Here is an 11,484-nt window from a genome sequence, read left to right as displayed (position 1 = left end):
TGCTCCTCTCTAGCCCTGCTACTGGCCCACCTAGGTTGTTGAAAGGCCTGTACATTTTTCTTCTTGTATTATCCCATTACCGCAGTATTACTTAGTGTGTGACGGTTCTTTGTTACGACATAAGAAGAGACACCAGCATCATGTCTACATGGTGGTTCCTTCAGATAGGCAGGGTTACTGAGAGCCACCATGGCTGGTGTTCAGTTACCGACCACACAGGGGCAGGCACAGAGAGGTGCAGGTTACTGCGGAAGGCGAGATTACCGCGTGGGGGGCCACGTGAACCAACAGATTTGGCATCCACCCTCCCACCCCCAGGTTGTTGACAACAGAATGGAAAACTCTGCTTTTCTTCAGTCGGATAACAAGGACAGGCCTGTCTTGTTCTTTTGATGGGTTAAGTGGTTCTTGAGCTGTTTTTACTAGGATTATTTTTGAATGATCCAAGTACCCTCTGAAATGTATTGAAGTTCCCTTTGGACACTGGGTCAGAGGATGCTCTCTTTATTATATATTAGGTTGAGGGAATAGGCCTTACTTCAATGACCGGAGACCGGTGTTGGTAACACTTCACAATAAGGTTACATTAATTAACCATTTATTAACATTATTTAATGCAGTTATAGACATTAACTAACAGTTGATCAAATAATGGTCTAGATATCATTTACTAATGGTGTTTGAGTTCAATTGCAACTGTCTGTTGTAAAAGGGGTTTGACTTAAGAAGTCTCTTTAGTACGTGACACCTGATGGTGTGCCAGTGGTCTGTCACTCTCATCCATGACACTGAGCTGGCTTCATGACGATCAGTCTGTGGTGGTCCTATGATTCTCTACCAGTTCTAGTTCTAATAAAACACATAGCACAACACAATGCACTGGACTACAGTGCATTGTGTTGTACACTGTTCATGATTTACTCCTACTACTGTTCAATGTTCACCTCTGGCATAGAGGATGGTGTCAAGCCACACTAGCGTTGGCATGTCTTTGTGGTTACAATGAACCTATACCTACAATGAATGTTTTTGCAATTTTGCTTGCATGGTTTATTTTTTGAACAGGTTTCTAGATGCATTCTGGTAGTGCACTGGCGTGATATCCATGTAGCATATAATGCCCTAAAGAGGGTTGTAGCTGAATAAATGTAATATTTTGTATTACCTTGCAAGATAACTTGGTATTATAATCGCCTGCAGATGGTGCTCTTATTCCTTTTGACCTGCGTACACACAAAATATAGTATGTCTACTTATACAACTATTTGCAATGACCTTTGAAGAAATCTTGCTAATATCCTAAACATGCTTCCACATTTTCTTCAATGTGGTTTTTGACACTATTAGAGTATCCCAATGGTCAAATACCATAAAGTGGATCAAGAAGTACAACATTGTAGACGCCCATAACAGAACCTTAACCCTAATACCCTAAGACATATATACGTTTTTAAATTTAATTTATGCTATCTATCCTCCTAGATACTAATGACTACAAATGGCGCCTGCGTGCGCAGGAGGTGAACGCCGAACGTCTTCGCGTGTCGATGGCGCTCCGTCTGCATGCTTAACCATGGGGTTCAGCTGAGTGAGGTGTCAAAGGTCGGCGGGGTCGAGGCAGCTCTGACGCCTGAGTCGACGGGGTTCGGTTGTTTACAGGGCGCCGCGCCGAGAGGAGTGGAGGCGTGAGTCACGGCATCAGAGCGAAGCATGGCGGAGGAGGGGGGAGGGAGAGCGGCAGACATGTCATATTTACTGTCTTCCCTTGTAAGAGACCATGTGCGAACTGCAGCACGTATGTTGGTTTATGTAACCTCCCGGCCTTCAAGTCAGTGGAAGCCTTGGTCTCGCCTGATCCTGGCGGCTGACGGGGAGGTGTGAGGACAGGGAACGTGACGGGGAGGAGGGCGCCTCACGATGGGGTGGCCATGGGTGGAACAAAGAGTTACTGTGAGCCCTGGGCTTCGATGTTTGCTGTTAAACTAGGAATTACAAGTAAAGGGATTTGATTTGTGTGTGTGTGTGTGTGTGTGTGTGTGTGTGTGTGTGTGTGTGTGTGTGGCTGTGTGTGTGTGTGTGTGTGTGTGTGTGTGTGTGTGTGTGTGTGTGTGTGTGGCTGTGTGTGTGTGTGTGTGTGTGTGTGTGTGTGTGTGGCTGTGTGTGTGTGTGTGTGTGGCTGTGTGTATGTGTGTGTGTGTGTGTGTGTGTGTGTGGCTGTATGTGTGTAGACAGTCTAGTATACAGCATAAAACCTGCATTATAAAATTTTTGACCTCAATAAAGTCCAATGAAGATTGACAATATAGCTAAATAATAAATTTAAAAAGACCATGTATTTAGTACATTTTACATTGATTACATTGATTGATGTTATCTGTTGTGCAAATTAAATATAAACGCTAATCAAATCAAACAAGTTGAGAGCATCGATCAAGCAAGAGGCGTCAAGCTGTAAAATGTACAGACTAGATGAGAGGACAAGTGATATAGAGAGGAAAAACAGATGGGAAAATTACATTTTTCGTTTTGGAGTGCAAGCGGAATCTTTTTTTCCTGTGTCTGGAGAGAAAGGGAGCCTCTTGTACGCCTCACAGCATGGAGTTGGCCAGGGCTGCGGCCTAGTCTCGTCTACCCAGCAGGGTGCTTTCCTGAGCAGCCTGCCCAGGGGAGGGGCACCTGCTGCAGCCCTAAACACTGGTGGAGAGTAGGCCCCAAGAGGCGGGGCGAGGGATGCAAGGATGGAAAGACATTTGGCAGTTCCAGGAAAACGGACATGTGCAGGATTATAAAACGCTCAGGTAGAACAGAGCGATGTTCCTCAAAGAAAACATTTGTCTATGGCTCTGTGTGGACAAGAGAAGGAGAGGAGGAAACTATAGGAGGGAATTAAAAGTTATACTTCAGCTGGGAAACAAAAGTTATGGTTGGACCAAGCAAGTTAAATACTAGTTACAACCAACACTACGAATCAGTTCAGACATTGGCCAGCCTTCACGCTTAGGCAATATTTTCCATCCATTTTGGTTGGTCAGACCAACGACAACATGTTTGAAGTTTATCAAGCACTCAGTCTTCCCTTCAGACTTGAGGGAGAACTTAATCATTTGATATATGAGAGTATACCCAAAACCACCCCAACATGCACACTAGCGGAATTAAACAACCGACTCACTGTGCTCTATGTATCCACACAGCGGTCTTGAGTCTTTCTTGGACGAGGTTGCGCTATACATGAGTGTGAATCCTCCATCTCCTGTCATCTTGGTATGACCCAACAACCCCTGAAACCACTCGGTGCCACAGGAGAGCCAAGGCAGCCACATGTTTGTGGCAGAGGCCTTCTAGAAGAAATACCCCTCTACCCTTTGACCTGAAACACACTAGACCTGAGGACAGATAACCTCAAGGGTCTCCAGAGTGGCTAGTCTTTAAATGGTGGAGGGTTATTGCGTAAGCTTCACTACAGAGGCTGCCCCCCATGGTGTGACCGCCCCGACCACTGAGTAATAACTGTGGTGGGAATTCTATGGTTGCTAGCTTGTCGCCAGGTAAATGGAAACACATGGAAGGCCAGGCAGCTAGGTTAGGCCGTTACAGCGCCTGATGGAATGAGCATCATGAGAGTAGAACCAGCCATCCCGACATTGAATTTAATTTCGCAACTTTAGCTCTGTATATATTCAGGACATTTATGTGGATCTAAGTTGGTTGAGGGTCAAGCTCTACTGGGTACAGTCAGGGAGCATAGTCTGGTGTTTCCAGACACACATCACTACTGAGACGATGTCTGGACGTGAACACTCAGGTGATGTTGGTTGGTTGAGGAGCACATTCTCTGAACTGTTACAAAATGTTCCAATTGATCACATTCGGTCAAAATTTAGACAAGATTTGTGTGTGGGTGGGTGTGTCTGACACCATGCTCCAAGAGGCACTCAGATGGGTGGTTGTGCGTGTCCATGATGCCTGTCCGCCTGAGAGACATCACAGCAACACATACATCTTACCGAACGTCTTCACAAAGCTTTGACGTTAGTGAGTGGAATGGTCTCCCTCTTTAAGGGGGAGGACGGTGGTTCAGTCAAATGGACCAGTTCATATTGATCACGACATAGGTATATAGACGAGCTCCCGTAAACAGTGAAGCAATCACCCAAGGGACCAGAGGTCGATGTCCTCTGTGATGGGCCGGCCCAAGAGAGTCTCTGGCGCCCTGAGGGATGAGGATATCACACCAACAGTGCTGTCATGTTTCCACAAATGAGATGGCTCAGAACCCTTTGACATTACCCAATAGTAATATTCACAGTGGAATGTAAACCTACACCAACAGTGTCTGACCTGGCCTTGGTAGAACTGATACTGCAGGGCCTGTGAGATATTGCTGAGCTCCACAACGGAGAAAGGGACAGCCCACCTAAAGTCAATGGGTTTGACCTCTGCGGCCGGTCTCTCTCGTTCACATACCTGATGTTGTCCCCTTTTAAGTCAGCATGGATCATTCCATTGCCTTCAACAAGAGCAGTTACAAAGGAAGAAATTAGGGTAATTTTTTCCACATTTTAAATTCCTATTGGAAGTATTTATAGAAATTACAAATGTACACAATTATTAGACTAATACAATATCTGCCTGTTGAGGACACTTAGTTTGTGACGACTCAGAGGGTGGAGGTTTTCAGTCCAATAAGAAAAATACTGATGTCCAGCATCGCATCTCAGAAACGATGCTATATACTATATGAGGTGATTACGTGCTGCCGTTGCCCCAGCATGTCTAGGCCTTGACGCTTTGTCTTGATCACCATATTGATTTGTCCTGTCCCTCACATTTCATTTGTCAGTTTGTATCTAGGAGCTAAACAATAAAGACACAAGGCGTACATCCATGGGCTGGTTAGATAGTGGATATTTTAGGAAATGTATCTGAATAGGTCAGGAGAAGACCTCAGGTATTGTCGACTTATTTATGTATAAATATAAAGAAAGTCTACAATATATGATATATGTAGACTATATATAAATATACATATACATATTATTATTATTATTATTTTTTATTACTTAAAGTGCTTTTTATGTGATGTGTTGTGTATCATGTGCATATCACAGATTCACAGCAAGGACTCAGGACTCATTCAAATACTGTATCAAAATCATGAAATCAGTTTATTGATTATATTAGTCACATCAATTAAAATCTGTTTTCCAACCCTTAAACCCTGTCTCTATTGCACATTTTAATATAATTTGCACCTGCATTGCTATGCATGTCCTTTATACATATTCTGCCCACCCCTCTGCATATGCACCCCTGTCCTTTCACTGTATCCCTCTGACACCCCCCACCCCACCTTCAGTTCCCCAACCCCCCCACCACTCCTCTCGGTAAAACAGCAGTATTCACTCCTCTGCATCACAGAGCAGCCTTGAGCGGGACAGAGACAGGGAGAACTTGGACATGGAGAATCTCTGAGAGAATAGATTGGATCCCCACAGTAGAATAGACCAAGGTACAGGCAAAGCCAATGAGGGGGGTTTACCATCATCATTTTTTAGCAGAAAAATGTGTTTGGCATGCCATAATGTGGGTTTTAAAAGAAAAGGCAGAGAATACATACAAAACAAGATGGCCCCAAATATCTTTTATGCACTTATATGCATGGGAATGGAAATTATAATTGATAATAAATAATAAATCATCTTAATTTGCTTGGCCCCTAACTTACTAACACAACTAACATACTCAGTTCCTATGTTTCTTTGGTAGCATTGTAAAGGCTGACAATCATTTGGTTCAGCTGTAATTTCATGGTCAGAGGACCCACTGCTGTGTGTTCCCTCCTACCAAACCAATGCAAAACACTTAGATATACAGAAAGCACATTTTTATTTAAAGCTATATATATATAGCTATATATATAAAGCTATATATATTCTGATTAAGGCCATGCAAAGAATTGTGTAATGTGTCATAGCAAAATAGTTTTTTAAAGCTAACATGCAGCTATAGCTTTATTATTTAGAGTTGTGTCTTGTGTTTTTGTAATTCTTCTAATGTGCGGTGTCTATAAAACATTATATTGTCTTTGCCAATGTCAGCCAGAAGCGTTGTCATTTTGTTTTGGATGGTTTGTGGCGCTGGAGTGGCAATATGCCTGACAGTTTATCTGACACAGTTAACACATAAAGTTAGTTGAAATATTGAATTCCCCACCAATTATTAATGTTGAATCTTTCGACAGCACCAAATGCCTCGTCTCAAAGTACAAACAAAGTGCTGTCATTTCCCACCATACTCCTGTCCTCTTGTGTGTGTGTGGGGAAATCAATAGAATTGAAGTCTCTATTATGTACATGTGACCATATACAGTACATGTACATACAAAAGTCCTATAGCAGAAACGGGCTCTACGGCCAGAGAACGTACGTATCTTACTGCACAGGACTGCTCTTGCGGCAGAGCTCGTTGGCCGACGTCAGCGTCTGCCGATTGCGTTTCCGTTTTCCCGTCAGCAGGGTGTAGAAAAATGGATTCACACATGAGTTCCCATACGTCAGGCCGGTCAGGATCCGGTTGACGGTCACCTGGGTGCCCACCGGTACGGTCCTCAGCATGTCGGGCTGGTACAGGGGCAGCAGCTGCCAGATCCAGAAGGGCAGGAAGCAGGCCCAGAAGGCCATCACAATGCCCAGGATGAGAAGCAGGACCTTGGGCTTCGGCGCTCTGGGAGGGTAGGCCGTGCTGCCCCCGCTGGCCCAGGCGGGCCGAGTCTGAGACACCCAGTACAGCCGGCCCAGAGTGGCGTAAAGCGCCCCGATGGCCAGCCCCGGGCCCAGGATGCTGGTGCAGAAGAGGACGCTGAGATAGGCCTTGGAGCTCTGCTCGTCCCAGGTCGGCACGCAGAGCTGGCCGTCCTGGCTGTCGCCGTCCTCCAGGTGCAGAGTGATCATCATGGGGAGGCTCAAGGCCAGCGCCAGACCCCAGGCCAGGCCCACGCGCAGCAGGCCCGAGGAGTTGGAGGAGGACGCGTGGAGGGGGCGCGCCACGGCCCTGTAGCGGTCCAGACTCATGGCGGTCAGGGTGAAGATGGAGGCGTGCATGGTCAGGAGGTCCAGGCTGAGGAGCAGGCGGCAGCCCAGCTCCCCGAAGGCCCAGCCGGACGCCAGGCTGTCGTACACGATGAAGGGCGCGGTGAAGAGGTACAAGAGGTCGGCCAGAGCCAAGCTCAGTACCTGGAGGTAGAGGGAGGACGAAGCGCTGATGGCAGAGGAGACCGGAGAGGAGGAAGGGGAGAGGGAAGGGGAGGGAGCGCTGGCCAGGCAGGACGGGACCGGGAGTCTGTACGGGCAGCAGCATGCCCCTGCTCTGTGTCTCCTCCGGCCTCTCCTGCGTCTGAGGAGGAGACCCAGGGTGTAGAGGTTCCCTGTGATGCCCAGCAGGGAGAGGAGCGACAGGAAGGAGCAGAAGAGAGCTGTGGAGGCCAGGCTTGGAGACGGAGAGATGGATGGAGAGGGAGACGGCAGGGAGACATTGGGGATGAAAGGGAAGGTGTAGGGAAAGGGAGAGGGAGGCATGGAGCCTGGAAGGTCCATTGTTGGGAAATGTTAAAAGGTATCAATTGATTAGGAAGTACTGCCTGAAAGGGCTGGATGCAGAAACTATTTAAGTGAATCGGAGGGGTAGGAGGTTGGACCAATTGGAGGAAAAGAGGAAAGGAAGGGTGGGAATAGAGTTGGGTAAAGAAGACAATTATTATTTTTTGAAATAGTTTTCATTTCAATCACAGAATTTCACCATGAAAGCCATATACTTCTTGATTGTTTTTTTTGTTGTTCATTACGCATTAGTTGTAGATGCATTTTGTGTACATATTTAGAGAAGGCTATGGGCCTATTATAATTTTGGGGCACAACACTACAAATTAACAATGTGAAACAATACAAGCTTTTTTTTACAGGAGTTATTTTATTGCAAAGGACGAATTGAAAAGTCATACGCTACTCCAATGCACTTGTTTAGGATTGTTTGCTGTGGGAAAAGGCTATTAACAGTAGCCTAAAGTTGAACCCACTTAATGGCAAATATGTTTTCAACAATTAGTATGTTGCGGGTATGAATTTGAGTCAAGAATGTGGAAAACAACATGTATAGTCACGTCCACACATTTTGGACAGTGCTACAGGTCATAGCTTATCGTTCTATCAAATTCCGGTAAAAGGCTCAACGTTGGGTCAAGGGAGCGGTCGTATAACTTTCGAGCGGCTTAGCCAAAATATATCTCTTTTTAATTGTATTTCAAGTTAGTGAGGCCTGAAATACAAGATATCCTGATTTAACTGGTTAATAGCGTCATCACTTTGGTGCAGTGGAATGTTGCACGTCGTCGACCAACCCGAGACTCTGAGGGCCTTGACCGTCTCTGCTAGATGGAGCGAAATTAATCATCGATGTTTCCTATAAGCTATGCGTTGACTTCAAAGCGACCGTAGGGGGTAAGCATGGCGTGCAGAGCAGGACACATGGTGACCCACACGGCGCCGGGGTTAAGAGCTACTGTTCAGGCCTCAGAGCCCCCGCGGAGAGGCGCGCTCGATGCGGTTCACGGTCCCCTCTAAATAACATCTGTGGCACAGAACCATCTATTTCAGACTGTCCTTATAATACGTTTTTTTTCTTAGCTTAAAGTGTCTTATGAAGACACATGCAAAATAAGCAGTTTAATTGTGTTGTGGATGAAGGCCATACAGGCCTACTGTGTCATGTCCAAAGTTAGCATTAAATAGCCCTATATTTTTATATTTTATACGTAACAATATGCTACTGTAGGCCTACATTATCGCAAATTATAACATGCAGTATATAATCCCGATATAAACCCATTTTTGTATAACACATGAAAGACTTCCTGTTAATAATTATCACAGTAATAGCAGATCATGAGCGCATTGGTTTATATGAAATATGGTGTACAGCCTACCTTGGAGAATGCTTATTCCAGACGCTGTAAATATGATATTCCACCGAAGATTTTGGATGATTAAACTCATTGTATTAACTTTCTTGAAAAAAATACAAAATAAATATATTATAGAAATATATAGACTCTATTTTGACATAACGTAAGGGTAGAACGACCCAAAGTATCTGCTCAGCGTCTCTCCGGTGTCTGTGTGTCTGTGTGTGTGTGTGTGTGTGTGTGTGTGTGTGTGTGTGTGTGTGTGTGTGTGTGTGTGTGTGTGTGTGTGTGTGTGTCTGAGCGGCTCTCCTCAGCGCTCTGATATGTCTACGGTGTGTGTGTGTGTGTGTGTGTGTGTGTGTGTGTGTGTGTGTGTGTGTGTGTGTGTGTGTGTGAGCGGCTCTCCTCTCTGCTATGTCTCAGGTCTGCGGGAAGGAGGGCCGTGGCGGGTATGATGTCAGGGGCGGGCAGAGTAGAGGGGGGCTGCCGCTCTGCACTCAGCCATCATATCCTACAGGACTGTTCACAAGGCCAGTGGAGTTAGGAAAACCAAATAAATAAGGAGAAATGAGCCCAGGCCCCATAGAGCTAACACTAACGCATGTGGACCTAAGGCCTGTTCGCTATATCGTTTTATACTAGGCCTACTGACTAATACACAATATTTATATTGGCTCAACTGTGGAATATAATGCTGCTATCTAATTAATGAGTCACAATTAATATTTGTGTGAAAGATTAATATATCTGAGTCCAACCCCGATGACTCAGATACATTGTGCGAGACGTAAATATCACCCCGTGAACCCCCTATCATTTCATCATGGACTATATTTAATTTCACGATTAAATATAAATCCCCGATAATGTGTTTTTAAACGGCGGACAAAGTTCGTGGTCACAAAGAAAAATGCCATGTTATTTATTAGGCTATTATCAATGTTGATGTGCACTCTATGGTGAGCGATTAGGAAAAAAGATCATTGCTCGGAAACGCAGCATGGCCTACTATTTCCATTTGTTTTAGATTTATAGTAATGGCTTTGTGAAAAGGCCTGGTTTCAATGACGGCTATTTGAGGAAAATACTTAACCTTAAAATACAACAGTAGCTTTGATAAGGCAGCACCATGAAATAAATTAAGAGCAAAATTGTCTGACTACCTGGATATAGTAATTTACCGGTAAAATTAAATTGAACAAAAAACAAATTAATTATTCTTGACCACCCTAGATCATAATGAAATATAGAGGAAGAGGTTATTGTAGCAATAATATATAGGTTATTACCATGACAATGAGTTAATCTTTACTTCAACAATTCAGTTCCACATCTCCAGATCTCTACCATTGATACCATATTAGTGAGGTGTTAAATGTCAATGTATATTTGATAAATAAATATATATAAATATATATATTTCTGCAGTGATTGAACATTATTTTCTAACTGAATGCTTGTTAATGCTCGATGATGCTTGATGTTCAGTACTTATCTTGTAGAGGAGTGAGAGTGACTCTGGGGGGATTTGGATCAGTCCTGGTGCAGTTAATGTGCTGTCACCTCGCCGCACGGCACTAACTAATGCACTACACTTACAACCCAATGTCAATACCACATCCAATCATATCCACACAGCCTGCGTCACTTGCGCACCCTGCCTTTATATGGCCATCTGATGTCTGAATCATGGAGATGAACTACACACTTTAGTGCTTCCCTGCAACAACATTTTTCCATGTCAGGAAAGGGTCTCTGATTAAATCACAGCATTTTTCAGCCGCTATCAAAAGCGCATTTCAAACCCTGCTTGGAACCCAAGGCGTTGTTTTTGGCCACCGCGACAGTCTGGAAGCCACAGCTGGGGGGGGGGGGTCTTTCCGTGCTGTCTGCCTGGAGACAACTGGGGAAAACTGTTTACCGGTTGACTCTGTCCACCAGGACCTTTGGGATGCATGGCTCACGTCTCTAGTCCCGGGGATCGACGCTGCATACATGTGTTGGAAAGAAGAGGCTGTAAAGAGGAGAGAGAGAATACCTATCCCCATGGGGTGTGAGGAATTTGAACAAATACCTGGCATGGGCATGCCAAAGTGGGGAAGGGGTTACGGGGAGGGGCAGGGGGTGCTGGTGGTGAGGGGTTTCAGGGAGACAGCAGTGATGAGCTCAGGTTCCCCCCCCCCTGTTTTATTAAGAGACAGACAGGTGCTGGACTGGGGAGCATTGTGAGGGTGATACAGGGGGTGCTCTGATGTGGTGGTGATGGCTGATCGGTCAAGGATCACAACACCGTATTGGAATGAATCGGAACTGAGTCGTGCCAGTTCCAAATGAAATGTGCACAAAGCATACCGTTGACAGAACATTAGACGGGGAGGCCGATTGGATTTGGACATTCTGCGGGTCCGTCCGTGCAGTGGATATCACAATGGTGAATGCTAATGTCAAATAATATCGCTGCTTGAATGTGCTGCGGCGGCTCCAGTAACTGTGAAAATGGATTAAAGTTATTGGTTCCACATGTT

General features: G+C 45.1%; 1 protein-coding gene across 1 annotated transcript; it reads right to left on the bottom strand.

Moving 5' to 3' along the window:
• Positions 1-6,434: 6,434 nt before the first annotated feature.
• uts2r3 (urotensin-2 receptor 3) lies at positions 6,435-7,595 on the bottom strand (the record flags this gene model as incomplete). The annotated part of the gene is made up of 1 exon (XM_084471568.1): positions 6,435-7,595. One exon carries the CDS (start codon positions 7,593-7,595, stop codon positions 6,435-6,437), a length of 1,161 nt encoding a protein of 386 aa, XP_084327694.1.
• Positions 7,596-11,484: the final 3,889 nt, after the last annotated feature.

This window comes from Micromesistius poutassou, assembly GCF_964030765.1.
Source record: "Micromesistius poutassou genome assembly, chromosome: 8".
NCBI classification, from domain to species: Eukaryota; Metazoa; Chordata; class Actinopteri; order Gadiformes; family Gadidae; genus Micromesistius; species Micromesistius poutassou.
Note: the sequence above shows the minus strand (reverse complement) of the source record. Positions and strands in the feature narration are given on the sequence as shown.